This window comes from Boleophthalmus pectinirostris, unplaced genomic scaffold (assembly GCF_026225935.1).
Source record: "Boleophthalmus pectinirostris isolate CB_2022bp ecotype Guang Dong unplaced genomic scaffold, ASM2622593v1 HiC_scaffold_6, whole genome shotgun sequence".
NCBI classification, from domain to species: Eukaryota; Metazoa; Chordata; class Actinopteri; order Gobiiformes; family Gobiidae; genus Boleophthalmus; species Boleophthalmus pectinirostris.
In genome coordinates this window covers 41,974,529-42,002,380 of record NW_026571447.1, presented here as the reverse complement: position 1 = coordinate 42,002,380, position 27,852 = coordinate 41,974,529, and the positions used below count along the sequence as shown (strand labels likewise).

Below are 27,852 nucleotides of genomic sequence, written 5' to 3'. Positions count from 1 at the left end.
CTGACAGGTGTCTGACAGGAGTCTGACAGGAGTCTGACAGGTGTCTGACAGGAGTCTGACAGGTGTCTGACAGGTGTCTGACAGGAGTCTGACAGGTGTCTGACAGGTGTCTGACAGGAGTCTGACAGGTGTCTGACAGGTGTCTGACAGGAGTCTGACAGGTGTCTGACAGGAGTCTGACAGGTGTCTGACAGGAGGTGTCTGACAGGTGTCTGACAGGTGTCTGACAGGAGTCTGACAGGAGTCTGACAGGTGTCTGACAGGTGTCTGACAGGTGTCTGACAGGTGTCTGACAGGAGTCTGACAGGTGTCTGACAGGTGTCTGACAGGTGTCTGACAGGAGTCTGACAGGAGTCTGACAGGTGTCTGACAGGTGTCTGACAGGTGTCTGACAGGTGTCTGACAGGTGTCTGACAGGTGTCTGACAGGTGTCTGACAGGAGTCTGACAGGTGTCTGACAGGTGTCTGACAGGAGTCTGACAGGCGTCTGACAGGTGTCAGATGTCTTGATAAAGAGTCTGTACAGTCGGACCTGAGTGTAAAACTCTTCTGTGTTGTTCAGTGAAACACACAGAGAGTAAAACTGTAAAGATCCAAGACGCCGACACGTAAACAATTGATCATGTGACCGAGGACAGAGGCTGTTTCCTATTGGCTGTTCTCTTCTGGGGGCGGAGCTTATAGTTAAATCAAAGACATGAGTCTGACCAATCAGATGGCTCCTCTGCAGCACTTCCTGTTTGTCACTGAGTGAAATCGACCGATTACTTATGTCTGGGATCTCTGAAATTTTACACTCTGCATTTTACACTGGGAATTTAACACTGTGAATTTTACTCTCTGAATTGTGATTGTGAAATTTAAGAGCTTGAAAATATTTCTACTGAATATTTCAAAATTAAAATTTAAAGCACTTAAAATGTCAGCCACTAAAGTTCAGATTAATATATTTTCAGAGTAAAAAAGTGAGTGCTAAATCGTGTGGTGTTAAATGCAGAGTGTTCCGGCGCAGGTGTTCTTCAGGCGGACCAGGACTCACTGCAGTTGTCGATGTGCAGGGAGCTGAGCGGGACCTCCAGGTGCCCGTGGAGGCAGGACAGCGCCGGGTCCAGGTCGGCCCGGGCACCTCTCTGCCACTGCTGCAGCCAGTGCACCCCACAAGAACACCGCAGGGGGTTGTCCCGCAGCACCCTGGGGAGACACGAGAGAAGGTTACAGGAAGTACAAGAGGATAACAGAGCACCCTGAGGAGACAGAGACCATTACAGGGTGCACAGTTCGTCCACAGCTCCCTCAGTACAAACTCCTCCTTCTCTAAACATCGATCAGAATAACTTTTACAAATCAAAAACACACAAGAGCTGCAGGTTTTAGATCATGTTTACACTGAAACGAATCACAGTATCGGAAACGATCTGTTTCCACACGTCATTTCTGTGTCCGTAACACGACTTTCACACATTTGTTTAAGTTTGACACAAACTAAACGTTAAATCACATGACTCTCTCTGTGACAGAGGGGTGTTCTCTCTGTGTGACAGGGGTGTTTCTCTGTGTCAGAGGGGTGTTCTCTCTGTGTGTCAGAGGGGTGTTCTCTCTGTGTGTCAGAGGGGTGTTCTCTCTTTCAGAGGGGTGTTCTCTCTGTGACAGAGGGGTGTTCTTGTGTGTCAGAGGGGTGTTCTCTCTCTGTGTCAGAGGGGTCTCTCTGTGACAGAGGGGTGTTCTCTCTGTGTGACAGAGGGGTGTTCTCTCTTGACAGAGGGGTGTTCTCTCTGTGTCAGAGGGGTGTTCTCTCTGTGACAGAGTTCTCTCTGTGTGACAGAGGGGTGTCTCTCTGTGTGTCAGAGGGGTGTTCTCTCTGTGTCAGAGGGGTGTTCTCTCTGTGTCAGAGGGGTGTTCTCTCTGTGTCAGAGGGGTGTTCTCTCTGTGACAGAGGGGTGTTCTCTCTGTGTGACAGAGGGGTGTTCTCTCTGTGTCAGAGGGGTGTTCTCTCTGTGTCAGAGGGGTGTTCTCTCTGTGACAGAGGGGTGTTCTCTCTGTGTCAGAGGGGTGTTCTCTCTGTGACAGAGGGGTGTTCTCTCTGTGACAGAGGGGTGTTCTGCTGATGGTGAGTCTGTTCGTCTCGTCATGTGGGCAGTAAGACAAGAAAGTGCAGCATCGTGTCTGAAACTGCAGCAGCCAATTTTGCGCTGAGGAAAATGGCGAGAGTGAAAACGTCTTTTTAGTCCTGGTTTAGTCCTGGTTTAGCAATTGCAGTTTAAGTCATGGAAAAGGGAAACGGTCGTAACCCATGTATCAGTCGTTCATTTGTTTTTCAAAATAAAACCAAAAATAAGAAAATGAAAAAACAACTATTTTCTTCATTATTTGTCTCCAAAACCAAAATGAAAAAACAGATAAAGATTTGTTTTTTCAATTTTTGATTTTGAGTTTAAATGAAAAAAAAAAGAAAAAGATAAAGGTCATTTCCCATTTACGTGACTTAAACTGCGATGCCGGACTGAACCAGGACTGAACCAGGACTAAACCAGGACTGAACCAGGACTAAACCAGGACTGAACCAGGACTGAACCAGGACTGAACCAGGACTGAACCAGGACTAAACCAGGACTGAACCAGGACTGAACCAGGACTGAACCAGGACTGAACCAGGACTAAACCAGGACTGAACCAGGACTGAACCAGGACTAAACCAGGACTGAACCAGGACTGAACCAGGACTGAACCAGGACTGAACCAGGACTGAACTAGTCCAGATGTGATGGGGACTGTGTGACTCCTGAAAACTCTGATACTCTGATGTAGGAGCTCGAGTCTTGAGTTTTTTCAATTTTTCATTTAAACCTGAAATCAAAAACTTAAAAAACAAATCATTATCTGTTTTTTCATTTTGGTTTTGGAGACAAATAATGAAGAAAATTGTTGTTTTTTCATTTTCTTATTTTTGGTTTTATTTAGAAAAATAAATGAAGGAATGACACATGGACTGATGTAAACCACATAATCCGAGCTCCGGTGAGTCCGTCACATGTTTTGAGACTTTGATTGACGACCTGACGGACAATAGAAAAAGACGAAGCCTGGTTTTCTCCTAATGTTTCTACAGACGTTTCTCTGAACGCACCACGTCCAGTCGATGGGTTTTCTTTTCTTTTTTTTTGTCACTATAATTCCAAAGCTGCTGCATCTTTATAAGGACATTTTGAACTTTCACTGACAATTTGAATCTAAAAAAATCCTCTGTACAAACTTTATGAACAAAATGAGGAGAGTGAGGAAGAGGACGAGGACAGAGGGAGAATCAGGGAGGAGGAAGCAGCAGCATTCATTCTGTTTTCTATTTTCTATTTTCCACAAATGAAGATAACATTAGAAAAGAGGAACACTCACAGACTGATGAGGGGCAGGAAGTGGAACACCTTCCAGCTGATGTGCTCCAGGAGGTTGGAGGCCAAGTTTCTATCAAAACAAACACACAAAATAATGATTCAGAAGAAGACGACGCGGTGTTGGATTTCAGGAACGGCAAAAACAAATAAATACTCTTCTGAAATCTGATCCTAATGATGCACTCAAGGCTCGGCTCAGGATTTTCCAAGCAGCGGTTCAGCTCCGTGCGCCAAATAAACCACGAGTTTACAGCACGAAGACGAGACCAAAACGACAGAGAGCGACTAAATGACGAACTGAAAATAAGCGATTAACGATGACTCGAAGTGACGCGAATCACTCCAGACAAGACGGGAAAAAGAACGAACGAAACACTTTTATAAATATAATTCTGACAAATAAAAACCAGAGCGAAAGAGGAAAGTGTCACACAACCAGAACATGAAAACGGCTTAAAAATCTACACATTAAGCACGAGTTCTCCTCTCAAACTGAAAACATTTAGTTCCACCTTGTGATGTCATCATGTGGTAATTGCAACTTTTCAGATTTTAGTGCAGGAGAATCAAACTCATTTTGTTCCGGGGTCGAGTCCAACCGACTTTGATCCAAAGTGTCTGGATCAGAAAACTCATGTCATATAAACCCCAAAAATAACAAGAAGTTCAAATATTTGTGCAGAGAAACACAAACCTATTACAGAAATCTGTTTTAACTGATGAACTCTTTCTTTTACAAAATATTATAATATTATGAACAACCTGAAACTTTAAGAAAAATTCAATTTCAACACAAAGTTTGAACATTAACTTGTCTGTAAACAGGAATAAGTCCATTTTTGTTGTAAAATCCTGCACTCGGCTCCACTTTTCTCATGTTGGACATTTTTCTGATGAGGGTGTCACGGTCAACAGTCAAAACGATCGTCCTTTAAGACGTTTGGAAAGAGACAAGTCTTCATTTGTGCTGCTCTGGTGGGAGGGGCCACGTACAGAGACGCTGGAGACGCTGCTGTGATAAACACCACACAAAATTAACAAGATTTTAATAGAAAATATAATTACAATATTAAAGATTAAAGGTGTTGGAGGGCCGGATCTGGCCCCCGGGCCGTATGTTTGACACCTGTGGTCTAGACTTTGCCATGAAATATCCAAAAGGTAAATACACAAATGTTGAACTTGGTATTTTATTTATTTTAAATTGTACATTTACATTTATATAATTATGTTTTATTTCACACGTGCCTGGTCTGTGAAGTGATTGAAACAAATAAACGCCTCAGATATTATTTAATATTTTATGGTCGCTAACGCACAACATTCCACAAGAATCGACCCCTTAAATGTTCGTATGAATCGGCTCTTCTTGATCCTGCAGAGGTTTTTTTTTTGACATTTTGTTTGTTAAAAAAGTCCTGTTTTTAATACAGAGCCTCCAAATTTGCCCCCTGACCTCAGTGAGCTTCATTTGACTGGAGCTGAACACTGTGGGTGACGTCAAAACCACTTAGTCCACTGTTTTATAAAGACTGTGGGGAAAAGCGCTGTTCACTTGAAAACACTTCATGACATCACACAGTGGAACAGAGCGTTTGGAGCTTTGAATAATGAAGATTTACTCAAACATGTGAATGAAACAGCTCTGTGTGTGACGAGGAACATTAGAACATTAGAACATTAGAAGATCAGACGTTGGTTTGAAGAGCGCGTTCGTCTGATCTCGTCTGATCTCGTCTGATCTCGTCTGATCTCGTCTGATCTCGTTCTTCTGGAGTCGGGCGCTAAAAGCTCTTCCTCTGTTCTACTTGGTGACAGTTGATGCCGTTTCGGAGACACTGCCCCCGCCGGTCACTCGATCCTCCTGCGGCGCTCACATGAGGCAGGGCGGGCGCTCGCTCCTGAAACCCGAGCGGCCCCGCGGTGCCAGGGCCAAAGGTTCAAGTGTTTGTTGTCCCTGCCCCCCGACTCGTGTCAGACGCTTCAGCCAGAGGGAACCATCCATCAAGACTCACGAGGATGTGGACCAGGGGAGAGACAAAGAGGAGAGACACATGGGAGCACAGGAGCACAGGAGCACCACCAGGGGAGCACAGGGAGAGCCTCAGTGTGCGACACTGGGGACCGTCAAATGGGAGCGGCACAGGGGAGAGCCGCCAGGACCATAGGGGGCCACAGGGGAGCACTAAAGGTTTGAGGGGCAGGGGACCACAGGGGACCTCACAGAAGAGCGGCAGGAGCAGGAGCAGAAGTGCTCTTCTCTTCAGAATGGACTCAAACTTTGGTCCATCGGCGACAGATTCAAGCGCCAAAATCACACTCATGTTTTCTTATCACACACAGAGCTGGAGTTGTGTTTTGTTTCATTCACATGTTTAACACAAACTCAAACATTTAACATGAACTGAAAACACTCACAGGATACAGGATGTGCTCCACTGTGTTTTTAAACTCCACACACCTTCACTAGAATCAACTGAACTAAAAATAAAGAATCACTCAAACCTGTAAATGAAACAAACACGACTGCAGCTGTTTGTGAGGAGGAACATTAGAACATTAGGAGATATTTTAGAGCTGTCAGGTGTGTGTGTGTGTGTGTGTGTGTGTGTGTGTGATGCAGGAGCTGTAGTAGAACGTGGCAGCGTGATCAGGGCAGTGTGCAGGAGCCCCCTCGCCCCTCGCCCCCCCCTTATCGACTGGGCGATAATGGACCTCGGTGGAGAGTATTTATTATGCATCAGCCGTCGATAATCTGCCAAAGAGAGCGAGCGAGGGGCCCCAGGAGCACGGCCCCTACACGCCCTATCAGAACATCAGTGTCCTCCTCAGAAACACGAGCGCCACACGGAGCCGACACGTGTCCCGACACAGCAGCTTTATCTCCACATCAGACACAACGACAGACACAAGGACCGACAGACACAAGGACCGACAGACACAAGGACCCAAGGACCCAAGGACCCAGAGACACAGAGACCAACAGACACAAGGACCCGGAGACACAGGGACCCAGGGACCCCACAAAGAACCGACACGTGTACCAACACAGCAGCTTTATCTCCACATCAGACACAACGACAGACACAAGGACCCAGAGACACAGAGACCAACAGACACAAGGACCGGGAGACAAAGGGACTCAGACCCAGGGACCCAGAGATTCAGGGACCCCACAAAGAACCGACACGTGTACCAACACAGCAGATTTATCTCCACATCAGACACAACGACAGACACAAGGACCTGGGGACCCTGGGACCCCACACAGAACCAACACATCTATCAAAAACACAGAGTAGAAACACCAAGTGAAAACAGAGAATGAAAACACAGAGCAAAAACACGGAGCAAAAACACGGAGCAAAAACACGGAGCAAAAACACGGAGCAAAAACACGGAGCAAAAACACGGAGCAAAAGCACGGAGCAGACCCAGTGACCCAGTGACCCAGGGACCCAGGGACCCAGTGACCCAGTGACCCAGGGACCCAGGTGACCCAGGGACCCAGTGACCCAGTGACCCAGTGACCCAGGGACCCAGGGACCCAGTGACCCAGTGACCCAGGGACCCAGTGACCCAGGGACCCAGTGACCCAGGGACCCAGGGACCTCACATGGAACCGACACGAGCATCACATCATCCACAGACTGAGTAAAAAGTGTTCTAAGTGAGTGCGACGTCACCACAGTGTTCAACGACTCAATGAAACTCACGACGCTCACGGACGAGAGCCAATCTGGAGACAGACTCTAGATTATGAACAGGATTTAGAAACAAAAAGCAAAAAAAAACCACCAGGATCCTGTGTCGCAGGTTCATACGAATATTTTAAGACCAAAATGTCGAGGCCACAGCAGCAGGAACAGAGACGAGCCACAATGTTCCAGGGTAAGTCAACGGGAGCCAGAGCCGATGGAGCCGGAAGTGTGTCCGTGTTCACTTCCTGTTTGGAAAACTTAAAACGCTCACTTCGAATTTTTAACTCTGAAAAAACATGTTTTAATTTATGTTTTTATTTTTATTCTGAATATCAGTGAGTGAAGTTATATAAGTACATTTTTCAAGTTTTAAACACAAGTTATTAAGCACAAATTATTTTCATATTTGCCTTTTTAACACTTTTAATTTTCCTTGTTGAATTTGAGGCTTGAAAATATTTGTGGTCTGAATATTTAAAAGGTGGCATTTTTATTTTGAATTTGAACCATATTGGAAAAGTAAACTTAAAATTTCAGCAACTCAAATTCAGAATAAAAATAATTCAAACATGTTTTTTTCAGAGTAAAAAGATTCAAAGTGAGAAATTCAACGGGATTTAAAGGGACAGTTCGGAATTTTGGACCTAGGACCCAGAATTCCAAAATGAAAATTCTAAATTTGATGGAACTTTTTTGCATTTTTTTGGATTTTTACAATAATCTGACATATTTACTGATTACAAATGTTCCTTAATCTGCAGTGTCCCTGTCAAATAAAGAAATAAAATAAAAACAGAAACAAACCAAGTCCCAGGGGCCCCACAGGCAGGAGCATCGTGGAGCGACATGTTCTTCTGGGACATGTTTACGTCTCGTGTTCTGTGCCGTTTCTGTGTGTTTCTTATCTGCAGATCTGAAGTCCGCTCAGAGTTCCAGAGTGAGTCCTCCAGAGTGATGTCCGTTGAGTCCATGGAGAGTCCAGTCCATCCAGAGTCCATAAGTCCAGAGTCCAGTCCGAGAGAGTCCGAGAGAGAGTCCTGAGTCCAGAGTCCAGAGTCCAGAGTCCAGAGTCCAGAGTCCAGAGTCCAGAGTCCAGAGTCCAGAGTCCAGAGTCCAGAGTCCAGAGTCCAGAGTCCAGAGTCCAGAGTCCAGAGTCCAGAGTCCAGAGTCCAGAGTCCAGAGTCCAGAGTCCAGAGTCCAGAGTCCAGAGTCCAGAGTCCAGTCTAGAGTCCAGAGTCTAGAGTCCAGAGTCCAGAGTCCAGAGTCCTGAGTCCAGAGAGTCCTGAGTCCAGAGTCCAGAGTCCAGAGTCCAGAGTCCAGAGTCCAGAGTCCAGAGTCCAGAGTCCAGAGTCCAGAGTCCAGAGTCCAGAGTCCAGAGTCCAGAGTCCAGAGTCCAGAGTCCAGAGTCCTGAGTCCTGAGTCCAGAGTCCAGAGTCCAGAGTCCAGAGTCCTGAGTCCAGAGTCCAGAGTCCAGAGTCCAGAGTCCAGAGTCCAGAGTCCAGAGTCCTGAGAGTGAGAGTCCAGAGTCCAGAGTCCAGAGTCCAGAGTCCAGAGTCCAGAGTCCAGAGTCCAGAGTCCAGAGTCCAGAGTCCAGAGTCCAGAGTCCAGAGTCCAGAGTCCAGAGTCCAGTCCTGAGTCCAGAGTCCAGAGTCCAGAGTCCAGAGTCCAGAGTCCAGAGTCCAGAGTCCAGAGTCCAGAGTCCAGAGTCCAGAGTCCAGAGTCCAGAGTCCAGAGTCCAGAGTCCAGAGTCCAGAGTCCAGAGTCCAGAGTCCAGAGTCCTGAGTCCAGAGTCCAGAGTCCAGAGTCCAGAGTCCAGAGTCCAGAGTCCTGAGTCCTGAGTCCTGAGTCCAGAGTCCAGAGTCCTGAGTCCTGAGTCCAGGGTCCAGGGAGTCCAGGGTCCTGAGTCCAGAGTCCAGAGTCCAGAGTCCAGAGTCCAGAGTCCAGAGTCCAGAGTCCAGAGTCCAGAGTCCAGAGTCCAGAGTCCAGAGTCCAGAGCTCCAGAGTCCAGAGCCCAGAGTCCAGAGTCCAGAGTCCAGGGTCCTGAGTCCTGAGTCCTGAGTCCAGAGTCCCAGAGCCCAGACCAGAGTCCAGGGTCCTGAGTCCAAAGTCCAGAGTCCAGAGCCCAGGGTCTAGGGTCCAGGGTCCTGCGTTTGTCCAGGAGTGACCACGAAAAAACACTCCAGGTGAATCACAAATGTTCTCCAGACTCTTCTCCTCTGATGTTTCTCCTCTGATGTTTCTCCTCTGATGTTTCTCCTCTGATGTTTCTCCAGGTTCTCGTTGTTTCTTCTCTGACTCTGAAGTTTATTTAGATTGATTCATGTTTGAGGAAACTTTAATCTCTTATTTTCAAGACGCCATTTTGTCTGGGCGACATCGAGAAGTCAGTCCTCGTTCAGTCACAGTTTAGTCCTGGTTTAGTCCTGGTTTAGTCTTGGTTTTAGTCTTGGTTTAGTCTTGTCTTGGTTTAGTTCTGGTTTAGTCACTTCACTGGACTCCACAATTTTCTAAAGCCAAAGTCGTCGCACGTGTTTATGTTGTTTTTTTATGAAGTCGTTTTTGATCAATATTGAGATTTAAAATGTCAAAATTAGAACAGAACGATCCACAGGGACGGAGCGAAAACACGGAGCGGAAACACGGAGCGGAAACACGGAGCGGAAACACGGAGCGGAAACACGGAGCGGAAACACGGAGCGGAAACACAGAACGAAAAGTCGTCGAGAGAGCAGAGCAAATATGTTTGGTTTTACTTCTGTCTGTATGATGGTTAATGCCTCTGCTGCCCCCTGCTGGATACTCACACGTACTGCAGTTTGGTGTTGTACTTGCGCCCCCTGTGGGATACTCACACGTACTGCAGTTTGGTGTTGTACTGGAAGGCGTTGGCCGAGATGAATCGAAGTTTACAGGAAGTCACCGTCCTGTAGGAAAAACAAGAACAGGAAGTCCAGGCTGCGCTGTGGGGACCTACGTGTGTGTGTATATGTTGTGTGTGTATATGTGTATGTTTGTATGTATATGTTGTCTGTCAGATGGTAAATGGTCACATTTTTCTATAGCGCTTTTCCTTCAAGGCTCAAAGCGCTTTACAACAAGGAACCACTCACCCATTCACACACCAGTGTACGCAGACACTGTGGGCAAGGTGGGTTAAGTGTCTTGCCCAAGGACACAACAGCAGCATTCATCTGTGGGAGCTGGAATCACACCAGCCAACCTGTGGGTCAGTGGATCTGACGCTCAACCTGTGATGTTTATGTCGAGAGCTGGATTCGAACCGCCAACCTTCAGATCAGTGGGCGAATGCTCCACCAACTGAACTACTGCCGCCCACAACACATATGCACAGATGTGTGTATATGTTGTGTGTCTCTGTGTGCATGTGCGTGTGTACGTAGATGTTTGCGTGTGTGTATTCATGTGTGTATGTTATGTGTGTAGATGTGTGTTTATATGTGTCTAGATGTGTGTTTGTGTGTGTCTAGATGTGTGTTTGTGTGTATGTTGTGTGTAGATGTGTGTTTATATGTGTCTAGATGTGTGTTTGTGTGTATGTTGTGTGTAGATATTGTGTGTCAGGTTGTGTTTATAAGTGTGTGTGTGTAGATGTTGTGTGTCAGGTTGTGTGTTTGTGTATGTTGTGTGTAGATGTTTGCGTGTGTGTGTAGATGTGTGTATATATGTGTGTATGTTGTGTGTATATGTGTGTCAGGTTGTGTATGTGTGTCAGATGTATGTTTGAGTATGTTGTGTGTATAAGTATGTGTGTGTGTGTGTATGTGTCTGTGTGTGTCTATGTTGTGTGTATGTTGTGTGTGTGTGTGTATGTGTGTAGTGTGTGTGTGTGTGTGTGTATGTGTGTGTGTGTGTGTGTATGTGTGTGTGTGTGTGTGTGTGTGTGTGTGTGTGTGTGTGTGTGTGTGTGTGTGTATGTGTGTGTGTGTGTGTGTGTGTGTGTGTGTGTGTAGTGTGTGTGTGTGTGTGTGTGTGTGTGTGTGTATGTGTGTGTGTGTGTGTGTGTGTGTGTGTGTGTGTGTGTGTGTGTATGTGTGTGTGTGTGTGTGTGTGTGTGTGTGTGTATGTGTGTGTGTGTGTGTGTGTGTGTATGTGTGTGTGTGTGTGTGTATGTGTGTGTGTATGTGTGTGTGTGTGTGTGTGTGTGTATGTGTGTGTGTGTGTGTGTGTGTGTGTGTGTGTGTGTGTGTGTGTGTGTATGTGTGTGTGTGTGTGTGTGTGTGTATGTGTGTGTGTGTGTGTGTGTGTGTGTGTGTGTGTGTGTGTGTGTGTGTGTGTGTATGTGTGTGTGTGTGTGTGTGTATGTTCCTCACAGGTTGCGTAGTTCTTTAAAGTTGATCAGGTCCAGGTCGGTGATGTTCTCCACTCCAGACTGGTTCTCCATGTATCTGCAACACAAACAGAGGAACCCCGTCACACTCCAGCCTCAGACACACAGGAACCGTCACACTCCAGCCTCAGACACACAGAGAACCCCGTCACACTCCAGCCTCACACACAGAGAACCCCGTCACACTCCAGCCTCAGACACACAGGAACCGTCACACTCCAGCCTCAGACACACAGAGAACCCCGTCACACTCCAGCCTCAGACACACAGAGAACCCCGTCACACTCCAGCCTCAGACACACAGAGAACCCGTCACACTCCAGCCTCAGACACACAGAGAACCCCGTCACACTCCAGCCTCAGACACACAGAGAACCCCGTCACACTCCAGCCTCAGACACACAGGAACTGTCACACTCCAGCCTCAGACACACAGGAACCGTCACACTCCAGCCTCAGACACACAGAGAACCCTGTCACACTCCAGCCTCAGACGCACAGAGAACCCCGTCACACTCCAGCCTCAGACACACAGGAACTGTCACACTCCAGCCTCAGACACACAGGAACCGTCACACTCCAGCCTCAGACACACAGAGAACCCCGTCACACTCCAGCCTCAGACACACAGGAACCCGTCACACTCCAGCCTCAGACACTGACCCTGAACAGATAATACTCCCTACAAGAGTAAGTGTGAGCTTCACTGAGTCGGGGTTTCACCAGAAACATTTGATCATTTCAGTTCTGGAATTTCTTTACCAAACTCTAAAAGGAGCCGTGAACATGAAAACTACCACTTGATGACATCACAAGGTGATGATGGAAACATCTTAATGAGTCATTTTACACAAACACAGACACAAAAACCTCTGAGGATACACACACAGCCCCGCCCCTCTGACACACACGCCCCTCTGACACACAGCCCCGCCCCTCTGACTGACACACAGCCCCGCCCCTCTGACACACAGCCCCGCCCCTCTGACACACAGCCCCGCCCCTCTGACACACAGCCCCGCCCCTCTGACACACAGCCCCGCCCCTCTGACACACACAGCCCGCCCCTCTGACACACAGCCCCGCCCCTCTGACACACAGCCCCGCCCCTCTGACACAGCCCCCCCTCTGACACACACAGCCCCGCCCCTCTGACACACACAGCCCCGCCCCTCTGACGCACACACAGCCCCGCCCCTCTGACACACACACACACAGCCCCGCCCCTCTGACACACACAGCCCCGCCCCTCTGACACACACAGCCCCGCCCCTCTGACACACACAGCCCCGCCCCTCTGACACACACAGTCCCACCGGACCAGGACCAGACTAAAGGGGGAGTGTGGTGTGGGTCCTGCTCTGTGGACTTTGTTCCAGTCTCTGGTCTGTATAATATCGGCTCGTTTCCCACGGTGTCTCCTCCATGTTGAATCAAAGTTCACGTCTGTCTCAGTTTTATACGTCGCTATCAGAACATGGCCCCTGATTGGTCGATGTGATGCAAATATTCACAGAAAGTTCAAAAATTTCAACTTTGGCGAATTTCACGAGCCCCTCCCTTTTGAAAATTCACATGTCAATGGCAATTTCACAAATTCACACCACCGCTCATTTCACTTATTTGCGCAGCACAAAACGTGCAAATTGCACCACCCAATTCGCATCATTCACACTGCAGAACTTTATTCACGCGTCAACATGTCTTTACATAGAGTGAACATGTAAATCCTTCACCTTGTTCATGCCGTTCGTGTTTGGTGTGAGTGCGACTTTAATGCTTCATTTAAAGAGTCCAATTTGTGAAATATAAGACTTTTAAAACGGAAATAAAGCACCAGCTGCTCTCAAATTTAGCAAAAAGTGACAAAATTAAAAACTGTAACATTGTCCAAAATAAAATAAAACAAAAACTCATAACACTCATTAAGCTGTGGTGTTCCTCAGGGGCCAGTCCTGGACCCTCCTGTGTTCTTCAGTCAGTGAAAACCTGTTCCTTTTAATGTTTTGAAAAGTGACGAGGAAACGACATTAGAACAGAGGACGGGTGGGAAACAGTGTGATGTGATTTTTTCTCTTGAGAGACGTGAGAATAAAAGCGAGGACGAGTCTCGCTTCAGCTCAAACCGGACAAAATCACTTCAGATGATTCTCTAATTCTCTAATTCTCTGATTCTCTGATTGCTGATTGTGTTTTCATGAGGTTTGATTGGTGATTATGTCGAGGGGGGGGGGGGTGCTGAGGGACATTCTTGGGCCCTGGGAGCACGAGGAGCTTGAGGAGCTTGTGGAGGTTGTGGAGTTTGACAGGAGCAGTGCGTGATCTGGTTAGCGGCAGGTGCTTCGCCTGTTGCCCCTGCGATTGGATTAAGTGGCTGTATATCATCCTTTGTTCCCGGTGGGGGCACTGACTGGCAATTGTGAAAATTGGATTTGGAGCTGAGTGTGTGTGAGTGTGTGTGTGTGTGTGTGTGTGTGTGTACGTGTGTGTGTGTGTGTGTGTGTGTACGTGTGTGTGTGTGTGTGTGTGTGTGTGTGTGTGTGGTGTGTGAGTATGTGTGCGTCGGGTCTGTGTAATGGCCTCCTGTTCACTCCGTCTCCTTCTGCTTTTCCAACATGGAGAAACTTTACAAAGACGAAGATCTGGAGCCTTATGTGACAGATAATACTCCCTACAACTCTACAACTCACCTTTATGTAACAGATAATACTCCCTACAACTCTACAACTCACCTTTATGTAACAGATAATACTCCCTACAACTCTACAACTCACCTTTATGTAACAGATAATACTCCCTACAACTCTACAACTCACCTTTATGTAACAGATAATACTCCCTACAACTCTACAACTCACCTTTATGTAACAGATAATACTCCCTACAACTCTACAACTCACCTTTATGTAACAGATAATACTCCCTACAACTGTACAACTCACCCTTTATGGAACAGATAATACTCCCTACAACTGTACAACTCACCTTTATGTAACAGATAATACTCCCTACAACTGTACAACTCACCTTTATGTAACAGATAATACTCCCTACAACTGTACAACTCACCTTTATGTAACAGATAATACTCCCTACAACTGTACAACAACTCACCCTTATGTGACAGATAATACTCCCTACAACTGTACAACTCACCTTTATGTAACAGATAATACTCCCTACAACTGTCTTTATGTAACAGATAATACTCCCTACAACTGTACAACTCACCTTTATGTAACAGATAATACTCCCTACAACTGTATTTATGTCACAGATAATACTCCCTACAACTGTATTTATGTGACAGATAATACTCCCTACAACTGTACAACAACTCACCTTTATGTAACAGATAATACTCCCTACAACTGTACAACAACAGAACCAAAATTCACAAAGACGAGGATCTGGAGCCTGATTTCAGACGGTGTGATTGACAGGTGGATTAACCAATCAGAGAGGGGCCTGCTCCGTTTGTGTCTAAACAAACACGTCGGGTCACAGCAGAGGAACGTAACGAAGTACAAAAGTAAAAGTACAACACAGTTTTTATGTACCTGTACTTTACTTAAGTACATTTTACAGTGGGTACTTTTTACTTTTACTTCAGTACTTCTGAGAGCAGGTATTTGTACTTTCTACTGCACAATGTTTAAGATCTGGACTGAAAAACCTGAGAAGTGTTTTCAGAGGATTTAATTTGAGTTCACGACCCAACTTTGAGCAACACAAACACAAAAACACAAACACACAAAAACACACAAAACACAAACACAGACGTCGATTGAATCTCTTAAAATCAGCAGAATTCTTGATCAAAATCACTACATTTCATCCGTAATCTTTTGCCTCTGTATCTGTACTTGAGTACTTCATCCACCACTGATGGTTTATTCGTTAAAAAACAAAACAAAAACACCCCACAAAGGACTGAGAAACAGAGTGGAGTTTTTATCGAATCTGAGAATCAAACTCTTGTCCTGAGCACCAGACACTTCACCATCTGAACCGAACCACACAACCTGAACCCGTCCGTCCAAACCTGAGACGCTCCAAACCCAGAAGCTCACGAGTCTCAAACACAGAAAACACCTCCAACAAAACATTTCCTTTTTCATCCAAAACCAGATCCACGTTATTTCCACAGCACATTTTACAAACGAAGCTGTTTCCAAAGCACAGAGATCAACAAACAAAAAGGTAAAGGTCTAAAACTGTGGTCATACTCGTCCTAAAACAATTAAACCATCAAAATCTAAAAAAAAAAAACAAAAAAACCCTGTAAATAAGTAAATAAATAAAATATGTGTCTGTCTTTATCTGTAAGTGTCCATGTTTGTTCTTGATCTGAGCATGAGTCTCTCTGACTGGTTAATCCACCTGTCAATCACACACACCTGTGTATATATATATATATATATATATATATATATATATATATATATATATATATATATATATATATATATATACATACAGGGGTTTAAGAGACGCTCCTCGGGGGTTTACAGGACGACCTGCTGCTGTTCTGTTGATATAAATACATTTATAGATAAAGTCTGTGTATATAAATACACTTACGGACATAGTCTGTATATATAATTGTATATATAATTACAGTTATGTACTGTGTATATAAAAGGCTGTATATATAACTCGGGGCGGGGTGGGGTGTGTGTGTGTGTGGGGGGGGGGGGGTGGAGCTGAATATTGATCGAACAGATGGACCCTGAGAGTCTGAAACTAAACCTGAGGCCCTCCCACATTTTTACACTCTACTATAATACTACAGACGGGGAATACTTCTACTACTACTGCTACTGCTACTACTACTACTACTAATACTACTACCACCATTACTACTACTACTGCTACAAAAACTGCTATTACTACTACTACTAATAATAATACTGCTACTAGTACTAAAATGTAAATATGAAATATGTAAAATAAAAAGTACATTTAAATAATTACAATTACAATACAAAATAATAATAATAATAATAATAAAACATAGATTCTAATTATTTGACTCTTTTTTACTCTTCCGTCTTCACACTTTTGTCTTTGGAGCCGTTTAGACGTCGTCACATTAAACACAGATGTTTGGAGCAGCACAGACGCTCGCTCGGCTCCACAGATCACAACTACACTCCAACTTTTACTCAACTTTTACCTCAACTTTTACTTCAACTTTAACAAAAAACAAATATTAAGAGTTTAAAAACGTCACGGAGGCTAACAGTTAACTCCTGTCCATAACATGGAGATTTAAAGTCCAAAAAACACATTTAAAAGTCAAGATTGTGTCGGATGAAAAAACAGATTTTAAAGTTGCTCTGACTGTAACTGTGATGTTTGGGGGGGGGGTGCGCCACCTGCTGGTCTCTGTGGAAATGTCACTGTTCTGCCTCGATGATTCCACCATCTGAGAATAAACTCACAGTAGAGACAGATTAACGGTCAGATCTGTGGAGAGGCGAGCCTGAACCTGCTTTTCAAATGAGTTTCTGAGTTAAAACATCTGGAACTGAAGGAGATGGGGGTTTAATGCCCTAATGCGGAACATTACAGGCAAAGAAATAACAGCTCCATGGAAACGAAAGAGCAAAACCTCCACCAGCCCCCAAACATTTCAGCTTTACTATACTGTACTACTGCTACTACAACTACTACTACTACTACTACTACTACTACTACTACAACTACTACAACAACTACTGTTTATTATTACTACTGCGTCTGAGGAAAACCTCAACGTCAGATTTGGTTTTTGGGGCGTGACTCAGGTCCAGCTCCAAAAAATACAAAATAATAATAATAAAGAGTTTCACAAACATATAAATTAAACAAAACACAACTCCAGCTCTGATTTAACCAGGAACATTAGAACATTAGAACATTAGAACATTAGAACATTAGAACGTGACTTAAAGCTCACAGGAGTCGGTTTTACTGTGATACAGGAGCTTTAAAAATGGAAAAATACTAAAATTGTTTCAAGTGCAGCTGCTGTTTGTTCAAATTTAGCCAAAAAACAGGAAAAAGCAACAAATAAAAAAAAAATAATAAAAAATAAAAAATTAATAAAATTAATAAAATTAAATCAAACTGAAAATACAGAAAAAAACTGAACTGAAAAACTTAAATTAAAATATAATAACTAAAATAAATAAATTAATGAATTAATTTAATCACAATAAAATAAAATTATGAATTCAACTAAAATAAATAAATATAAATACAACAAGTAAAATCTAAATCAAAATGAACTACAATAAACTAAAATAAAAATGCAATAAATAAAATATTAATAAATATACAAAAATAAAATACAATAAAATAAAACATTTAATAAAAAAAAAAAAAATTATAATAATTTTTACTTTTCTGGTCCTTTTGCCGTGACAAACACAAAACGTGGACTCACATCTCGGTGACGTTCTCGCTCTCCAGAGGAGCCAGCGCCGGCACCATGGACAGTCCGTCAGGCTCCAGACACTGCACCATGGCAAAGGAGCAGCGGCACGCGGACGGGCACCCGGCCTGTGCCAGCGGCGCCAGGGCGAAGAGCGACAGGAACCACGCCAGGACCACCAGGAGCGCCATCAGGTCTGCTCCGAGACTGGTCCAGAGGAGAGTCCAGAAGAAGGGTCCAGACAAGGGTCCAGAGAGGGGTCCAAGCAGAGGTCCAGACAAAAAGTCCAGAGATGATCCGGACTTTGGAGAATCCACCACAAAAGTCCAGACAAGTTTTCAAAAAGTCAGATTCCGTTGGGTCCGGTCCTGTTGGGGTGTGGTCCTGGGTCCAGTCTGGGGTCAGGTGTGTCTTTGGACCTCTCTTGGGTCTAGTTTAGGTCGGGTCTTGGGTCGGGTCTGTGGTCCGGTCTGTGGTCCGGTCTTGGGTCGGGTCCTTGGTCCGGTCCCTGGTCTGTGGTCTCTGGTGTGGGCCTGCGGGGTCAGCGTGGGGTCCGGTCTGGTCGACGCTCACAGCTGCTCTGAGCCGGAGGAGGAGGGAGGCGGCTCCTGCTGCTGCTGCTGCCTGAGGGCCCCGGGGACTCTGGAGTGAGGGAGGGGCCCCGAGCCACCACACGCGGAGGGGAGGGGCCCCGCGGGGAGGGGCCGCCCACACTCCAGATACGAGCAGCAGAAAACTGAGAGGAGAGAAGAGAGATGAACAGAACAGAACAGAACAGAACAGAGGTGTTTTATGGTCACAGAGGCACAAAGAAACTGAAGCCACCGACACGAGAACAAAACCAACACGACGATTAACAACACAGTGAAGAACTGAATCATTTATTTATTTATTTGAGACGGGGGGGGGACAGATGTTTGCACATCAGGCTGTTGCATCAGTGTTTATTTGCACCTGTCGTCGTTGGACAGGTTCACTGATTTATTATATTTAACTGACCTGAACTCAGCTGTTCTGCCTGCAGACCTGGAGCAGGATTTGGGGGTTGGGGTAATAATGATAATAATGATAATAATGATAATAATGATAATAATAATAATAATAATAATAATATAATACAATAATTTAAGTAGGAGGGTGGTCCAAAATGTATTTATTTTTTTAGATTCTCTAGATTAGAACCTGCATTTGATTCCTTATTTGTCCAAAATATTTGAGTCCAAATTTTATGCAGATTAATAAATATTTAGAGTTTTACTCAAGAGTCTTGAAAATGTCCCTAAACTAGAACAGAACCAAATAAATGTGGCCTGTTCCAAAACTGTGTGATTTTCTTCTGCAAACACAAACTGAAACAGAAAAGTTTGTGGTCAAGTGCAGCTCGTCTGTGTTTGTTTTTGTCTCTGAAGCTGCTCGTGTCTGTGTCTCCTGCAGTAGATCCTGTTTCTGAGCTTCAGTCTTTGTTCTTCAGTTCAAATCTTGAAGAAGCTTCAGCTCGTTTCAGAAACATCATGGACATTTTCCTGAAGCTCAGTTTGAGCAGCTTCAGCTTCAGTCTCATCATCATCAGCCCAGTTCTGCTGCAGGAAAATGAAGAAGAAGAACCTCCTCAAACTCCCTGATCTGCTTCTCTTCATGATCTGCTGGATGAAGGTCTTTGTCTCGAGGCTTTGGTGGAACCTCTGAACCTTCTGAACCTTTTCCATCAGATCGTGAAACATCAGTTTCTTCTGTTCTTCTGTCACACTGGAGTGAAGAACGTCAGGACAAACATTTCTTCACTCAAGGACCAAAGACGTCGCCCAAAACTGTTCAGGTGTTTTCTTCACGACTGAAAGTTCAGACTGAAGCTTCTGAAGGAAAAACAAATCATCTGACTTCAGACTTCAGCACTAAATCAGTTTTTGGTGCTGAAACTGAAAGCAGGTTCTAATCGAGGTTCTGAAACTTTATTTTTCATTTTGATTTGATGGACCAGACAACCCCTCCTCCCTCTCCCCAGACACCTCCTCCTCTTCTTCGTCTCTCTTCTTGATCTTCTCGGTGTCTTGTGGTCTGGAGTGTTTTGATATTAAACTTTCCACATCAGCTCTAAGTGTTTTACTGGTCGGAGGAGTAAAGCCGCGGCGTTGGCAGCTTTCCCGCCCGGTCCGGAGCGAGGCCGGGGTCCCTGGGGGCCCATCGAGCCGTAAGTGTTCACCCGGGGTCAGAGGGCTCCATCATCGCGGGGACTTTCTGCCGAGTCAGCGGGATCTCCGGGCTCTTCTTCTGCGGGGCCCGTCCCGTCAGCAGAAACGGCCAGAGCTCCGGAGCAAAGGGCCCGGATCACAGAAGCACTTCCCCGAGCCAAGAGCCGAGAGCCGAGAGCCGTAAGAGCCGTAAGAGCCGTAAGAGCCGTAAGAGCCCACGGAGGAGCGGGGACGTCACAGAGGCACTTACACGGGCCCCGGCGACGGCCCCCGCACGACCCGGGGCCCATTTCATTTCAAATTGGATTCTGAGGCTCATCTGAGTCTCTGCAGCGTCATCGAAACTCAAACGAACGAAGAAAAAAAAAAATCTAATCTTAGAAAAACACAGAGAAAAACAGAACACAGGCTTTTCTTTAACATTTTCTTTAACATTTTCTTTAACATTTTTTTTTTTTTTTTTTTTTACATTTTCTTTAACATTTTTTTTTTTTTTTTACATTTTCTTTAACTTTTTTTTTTTTTTTACATTTTCTTTAACATTTTCTTTAACATTTTTTATTTTTATTTTGTACGATCATAAACGACACATTTTGACATTTTGTGCCTTTGTGAATTTTATTATTAGTTTGTCCAGTCCAACTTTATTTGTGTAGCAGATTTTATAAAATAAAATAATAAACTGTTTCCAAAAGAGCTTCACATAAATCTGTGTGTCGTTTTTCAAAATAAAACCAAAAATAAGAAAACGAAAAAAACAACAATTATTTGTCTCCAAAACCAAAATGAAAAAACAGCTAAAGATTCGATTTTTCAATTTTTGATTTTGTGTTTGAATGAAAAATGGAAAAAATTGATAAAAGGTCCAAACCAGGACTAAACCAGGACTAAACCAGGACTAAACCAGAACTAAACCAGGTAAAATAAATCAAATAAAAATAATAAAATCAATACATAAAAGCAGTACTAAAAAATAAAATAAACATAAAAAATAAAAATAAAATAAATAGACAGAGCGGAGCAAACGACTCTTGGTGTTAAAGTCAGAGAGTAAAAGTGAGTTTTAAAACGAGACTTTAAACTCTCTGGTTCGTTCGTTTGTTCATTTGTTGGAACTAAACTGTGGGGGTGTTGTACATGTGTGTGCGTGGCAGAATGTTTAATCTGTGACTCAGTCGTGTGATGGATGGAGGTCGTCAGGGGCGACAGGGGCGACAGGGGACACTCGGCGTTTGAACCCTGTCGCTGTCAGAGCAACAACAAATACAACTGCACCAGAGACGGGCCCCGGGGACACAGGAGGAACACAAGTCAGGTCCACACAACTCAGGTCCACACAGCTCAGGTCCAAACAACTCAGGTCCACACTGCTCAGGTCCACACAACTCAGGTCCACACTGCTCAGGTCCAAACAACTCAAGTCCTCACAACTCAGGTCCTCACAACTCAGGTCCACACTGCTCAGGTCCACACTGCTCAGGTCCTCACAACTCAGGTCCACACTGCTCAGGTCCACACAACTCAGGTCCAAACAACTCAGGTACAAACAACTCAGGTCCAAACAACTCAGGTCCACACTGCTCAGGTTCACACAACTCAGGTCCACACAACTCAGGTCCACACAACTCAGGTCCAAACAACTCAGGTCCACACTGCTCAGGTCCACACAACTCAGGTCCACACTGCTCAGGTCCACACTGCTCAGGTCCACACAACTCAGGTCCACACTGCTCAGGTTCACACAACTCAGGTCCACACTGCTCAGGTTCACACAACTCAGGTCCACACAACTCAGGTCCAAACAACTCATGTCCAAACAACTCAGGTTCACACAACTCAGGTCCACACAACTCAGGTCCAAACAACTCATGTCCAAACAACTCAGGTTCACACAACTCAGGTCCACACAACTCAGGTCACAGATCCAAACAGCTCAGGTCCACACAACTCAAGTCCAAACAGCTCAGGTCCACACTGCTCAGGTCCGTGTTCAGTGTTTTGAGCCAAAACAAACTTGAGTATTTCCTGTGTACTCAGATACAGACGTGTTTTAGAGACAGTGTACTCTAGTAAAAGTATTTTTCTATAACGTTACTCGAGTAAAAAAAGCAAAAGAACAAAATGATTCAGAGGAAACTTGACTTCAGACCAAAACCGAGGAAAGAGCAGCTTTTATGGAAAAGTGTGAAAGTTAAAGTTTAAACATTTCAGGAAACAGTTTGTGAGATTTAGATTTTAAAAGTTTAAACTGTGAATTTGAAACAGTTTTAAATCAAATAAAAGAGACTCGGGTCACGGGTCCGAGTCCTAACGAGGATTTAGTCTTAATCACAAAAGAACCGGACGTGACGAAAGCAGAAAGAGCCTCACATGATCCAGAAAACAACAAGAACAAGAACTCGTCTGAGAACAACGCCTCATTTCTGCGGCTTATTTTACTTTTATTATCAATTTTATTTTTTCTCTTTGTTTTTTTTTTTAAATCTTGTGACGTGAGAAAATCTGAACCTGAGTCCAAAAAGAAACGACGGAACCTGCTGCTCATTTACACAACTTTGGTCCAGTCTGTCCTGCCCCTGCCCCTGTCCTGCCCCTGCCCCTGTCCTGCTGTCCTGTCCTGTCCTGCTCCTGTCCTGCCCTGTCCTGCCCTGTCCTGCTCCTGTCCTGCCTCCTGTCCTGCTCCTGTCCTGCTCCTGTCCTCCCTGCCCTGTCCTCCTGTCCTGTCCTGCTCCTGTCCTGCCCCTGTCCTGCCCCTGTCCTGCCTGTCCTGTCCTGCTCCTGTCCCGTCCTGCCCCTGTCCTGCCCTGTCCTGCCCTGTCCTGCCCTGTCCTGCTGCCCCTGTCCTGCCCCTGCTCCTGTCCTGCCCCTGTCCTGCCCCTGCCCCTGTCCTGCTCCTGTCCTGCCCCTGTCCTGCCCTGTCCTGCCCCTGCCCCTGTCCTCCTGTCCTGTCCTGCCTGTCCTGTCCTGTCCTGCCCTGTCCTGCCCCTGTCCTGCCCCTGTCCTGCCCCTGTCCTGCCCTGTCGCTCTGTGGATCGATACTCGACAAAAACAAGCGGCTCAGATTCTCTGGACCACGACTCTGCCCCCTCTCCCCCTGCCGCTAAACTGCCCTGTCTCTGCCCCTGTCTCTGCCCCTGTCTCTGCCCTGTCTCTGCCCCTGTCTCTCTGCCCCTGTCCCTGTCTCTGCCCCTGTCTCTGCCCTGTCTCTGCTCCTGTCTCTGCCCCTGTCTCTGCCCCTGTCTCTGCCCCTGTCCCTGCCCCTGTCTCTGCCCCTGTCTCTGCCCCTGTCTCTGCCCCTGTCTCTGCTCCTGTCTCTGCCCCTGTCTCTGCTCCTGCTCTCTGTCTCTGCCCCTGTCACTGCCCTGTCTCTGCCCTGTCTCTGCTCCCTCTGCCCCTGTCTCTGCCCTGTCTCTGCTCCTGTCTCTGTCTGCTGCCCCTGTCTCTGCCCCTGCTCTCTCTGCCCCTGTCCTGTCCTGTCTGCTGCTCCTGTCTCTGCCCCTGTCTCTGCCTGTCTCTGTCTCCCCTGTCTCTGCCCCTGTCTCTGCCCCTGTCACTGCCCTGTCCTGCCCCTGTCTCTGCCCCTGTCTCTGCTCCTGTCACTGCCCCTGTGCTGCTCCTGTCTCTGCCCCTGTCTCTGCCCCTGTTCTCTGCCCCTGTCTCTGCCCCTGTCTCTCTGCTGCCCCTGTCTCTGCCCTGCCCCTGTCTCTGCCCTGTCTCTGCTCCTGTCACTGCCCCTGTCACTGCCCCTGTCTCTGCCCCTGTCTCTCTGCCTCCTGTCACTGCCCCTGCCCGTCTGCCCTGTCCTGCCCTGTCTGCTCCTGTCTCTGCCCCTGTCTCTGCCTGTCCTGCCTCTCTGCCCCTGTCACTGCCCCTGTCTCTGCCCTGTCTCTGCCCCTGTCTCTGCCCCTGTCTCTGCCCCTGTCTCTGCCTGTCTCTGTGCCCTGTCACTGCCCCTGTCTGTGCTCCTGTCTGCCCCTGTGTCCTGCCCCTGCTGCCCCTGTCTCTGCCCCTGTCTCTGCCCCTGTCTCTGCCCCTGTCTCTGCCCCTGTCTCTGTCACTGCCCCTGTCTCTGCTCCTGTCTCTGCCCCTGTCTCTGCCCCTGTCTCTGCCCCTGTCTCTGCCCCTGTCTCTGCCCCTGTCTCTGCCCCTGTCTCTGCCCCTGTCGCTGCTCCTGGATTTTATTTTGTTTTTCTTTGTGGATGAACTGAGGACGAGTGAGTTTTACGGAAACAACCTGACGCATGAAGCTTCAGTCCAACAAAACAAGACGTCAACAGGAGAAGAAGAAGAAGAGAAGATCAAGAGAGAAGGAGGAGAAGAGAAGGAGGAGAAGAAGAGGAGAAGAGGAGGAGAAGAAGAAGAGAGAAGAAGAGAAGAAGAGGAGAAAGAGAGGAGAAGAAGGAGAGAAGAGAAGAGGAAGAGAGGAGAAGAGAAGAGAAGAGGAGGAGAAGAAGAGGAGAAGAGGAGGAGAAGAGAAGGAGAAGAAGAAGAGGAGAGAAGGAGGAGAGAAGGAGGAGAAGAAGAAGGAGGAGAAGAGAAGGAGGAGAAGAAGAGAGAAGGAGGAGAAGAGGAGGAGAAGAAGAGGAGAGAAGGAGGAGAAGAGGAGGAGAAGAAGAGGAGAGAAGGAGGAGAAGAGGAGGAGAAGAAGAGGAGAGAGAGGAGGAGAAGAGAAGGAGGAGAAGAAGAGGAGAGAAGGAGGAGAAGAGGAAGAGAGAGGAGAGAGAAGAGAAGAGGCGGAGAGAGAAGGAAGGAGAGAGGAGAGAAGAGAGAGGAGAGGAGAAAGAAGAGGAGGAGAAGAGGAGAGAGAAAGAGAGGAGAAGAGGAGAAGAGAGGAGGAGAAAGAGGAGGAGGAAGAGGAGGAGAGAAGAGGAGGAGAGAGAGAGAAGAGAGGAGAAGAGGAGGAGAAGAGAGGAGGAGAAGAGAAGAGGAGAGAGAGGAGAGAGGAGGAGAAGAGGAGAGAAGAGGAGGAGAGAGAGGAGAGAGGAGAGAGAGGAGGAGAGAGGAGGAGAAGAGGAGAGAGAGGAGAGAGAGGAGGAGGAGGAGGAGGAGGAGAGAGGAGAGAGAGGAGAAGAGAGAGGAGGAGAAGAGGAGGAGTGGGCTGGAGGGGCAGAGGAGGAGGACTGGAGGTAACCTGAGCCTCATTAGAGTGAGACGAGCCCCTCCCCTCGTACAGCTGCCCGTCCATCTGCGGGACCACAGCAGGAGCAGAGGCAGAGGCAGGGGCAGGAGCAGGGGCAGGGGCAGGAGCAGGCAGGGCAGAGGCAGGGGCAGGAGCAGGGGCAGGGGCAGGAGCAGGAGCAGGAGCAGGGGCAGGAGCAGGGGCAGGGGCAGGAGCAGGGGCAAGGAGCAGCAGGAGCAGGGCAGGGCAGGGGCAGGGCAGGAGGAGGCAGGAGCAGGGGCAGGAGCAGAGGCAGGAGCAGGGGAGCAGGGGGAGCAGGGGGAGCAGGGAGGCGGAGCAGCAGAGCAGGGCAGGGCAGGGGCAGGAAGCAGAGGGCAGGGGCAGGAGCAGAGGCAGGGCAGGAGCAAGGAGCAGCAGGAGCAGGGCAGCAGCAGGGGCAGGCAGGGGCAGGGGCAGGCAGGCAGGCAGGAGCAGGGCAGGCAGAGAGCAGAGGCAGGAGGCAGGAGCAGGGCAGCAGGGGCAGGAGCAGGGGCAGGGGCAGGGGCAGGAGCAGGGGCAGGAGCAGAGGCAGGGCAGGGGCAGGAGGCTGGAGCAGCAGGGCAGGAGCAGGGGCAGGCAGGGCAGGCAGGGCAGAGCAGGGCAGGGGCAGGAGCAGGGCAGGGCAGGGGCAGGGCAAGCAGGGGGGGCAGGGCAGGGGGCAGGAGGGCAGCAGGGCAGGGCAGGGCAGGAGCAGGCAGGGGCAGGGGCAGGGGCAGGGCAGGGGCAGGGGCAGGGCAGGGCAGGAGCAGGGAGCAGGGGCAGGCAGGCAGGGCAGGCAGGGCAGAGCAGGGCAGGCAGGGCAGGGGCAGGGCAGGGGCAGGGGCAGGCAGGCAGCAGGCAGGGGCAGGGGCAGGGGGCAGGGGCAGGGCAGGGCAGGGCAGGGCAGGGCAGGAGCAGGAGCAGAAGTGAGACGGAGACTTTTTAGAAACAGAGAAAAGCGTCTGACTGGAGGATTTCACTCACAACTTCAGGCTCAAGTGAAACGTCCAGAAGATCTGCACCTGCCCTGCACCTGTCCTGCACCTGTCCTGCACCTGCCCTGCCCTGCACCTGACCTGCCCCTGACCCTGTCCCGGTCTGTGTTTCCGGTGTGTGATCTTAATCTGAGGCTCAGGGGCCCGGGGCCACACACCCCCAACAACAACAACAAGAGCAACAAGAGCAACACTCCATCTGATAAGAACCTCTGCCCCTGTGTGTGTGTTGTCTCTGTGTGTGTGTGTCTCTCTGTTTGTGTGTGTGTCTCTGTGTGTGTGTGTCTCGTGTGTGTGTGTGTTCTCTGTGTGTGTGTGTGTCTGTGATGTGTTCTCTGTGTGTGTGTCTGTGTTGTCTCTGTGTGTGTGTCTGTGTGTGTCCTGTGTGTGCGTGTGTGTGTGTGTGTCTGTGAGTGTGTGTGTCTGTGAGTGTGTGTCTGTGTGTGTGTGTGTTCTGTGAGTGTGTGTGTGTGTGTGCGTGTGTGTGTCTTGAGTGTGTGTGTGTGTGTGTGTTGTGTGTGTGTCTTCTGTGTGGTGGTGTGTGTGGTGTGTCTCTGTGTGTTTGTGTTTGTGTGTGTGTGTGTCTCTCTCTGTGTGTGTGTGTGTGTGTGTTGTTCTGCCTCAGGGCGTCTGTGGCTACAACAGAATCTCCACACGTGAGTTTCGAGTCAGAACAAACAAAAAACAGGAAATCAAATGCACCATTCAGATTCTGATTCTGATTCTGATTATTATTATATTCTCATTATTTATTATTATTTTCATTGTGTCTGTATTTGCTCGTCCTTCAGGAGCATGGCACCCGGGGCCTCGGGGGGTCGGGGGGTCGGGTCGGGGGTCGGGGTCGGGTCGGGGGGTCGGGGGTCGGGGTCGGGGCGGGGTCGGGGGTCGGGGGTCGGGGGTCGGGATCCTGCTCCTCGTCTTATTCAGGACCTGAGCTCCAGGATTTTACCTGTGGATTTTAAAAGAGAAATGATTTAGACACACGAGTCACACACCACGAAATAATCTAATATAAATATATATTTATAAAAATATTTATAAAATATAAATTAACAAATAAATAAATAAACAATAAATAAATAAATAAATAAAAAAGAGCAAGAATCACGAGTGAAATCAAACAGAATCATACAAATGTGCTGCTGGATTAAAGGTTTAAACGTCGCTCCTTTGTGTGAAACGTGAGTGAGTCTGTGGCCCATATTAACCTCTGACACACACAGAGACACACACACACACAACACACACACACACACACACACACACAATCACAGACACACACACACACACAGACACACACACCCAAACAGACGCCTGACCCCCCCCCACCTCCACAAACAACGCCTCCTCCTCCTCAACCCTAATCAATGTCCACAGATCAAGTTCCACGCTCCTCCACACACCTACACACACACACACACACACACACACCACACACACACACACACAACAACACACACACCACACACACACACACACACACACACACCTACACACAGACACACACACACACACACACACACACACCGAGCCACCGCTAATGAGACAGAAATAGTCACAGAGGGCGGGACCGATGAGCTCAGACGCTCCGTGAAATAACACCAGAATTTAATGATGAAGAGAAAACACACACACACACACACACAACACACACACACACACACACAAC

General features: G+C 47.4%; 1 protein-coding gene across 1 annotated transcript in view; it reads right to left on the bottom strand.

Moving 5' to 3' along the window:
• The window catches only part of ntrk1 (neurotrophic tyrosine kinase, receptor, type 1), a 64,838-nt gene extending 46,788 nt beyond the window's left edge, over positions 1-18,050 (bottom strand). The window contains exons 1-5 of the mRNA XM_055163946.1: positions 17,872-18,050; positions 11,422-11,496; positions 9,943-10,014; positions 3,391-3,459; positions 1,040-1,191 (exon numbers count right to left, since the gene is read on the bottom strand). Coding sequence (XP_055019921.1) covers positions 1,040-1,191; positions 3,391-3,459; positions 9,943-10,014; positions 11,422-11,496; positions 17,872-18,050 — 547 coding nt within the window. The remainder of the gene's footprint in view (positions 1-1,039; positions 1,192-3,390; positions 3,460-9,942; positions 10,015-11,421; positions 11,497-17,871) is intronic.
• Positions 18,051-27,852: the final 9,802 nt, after the last annotated feature.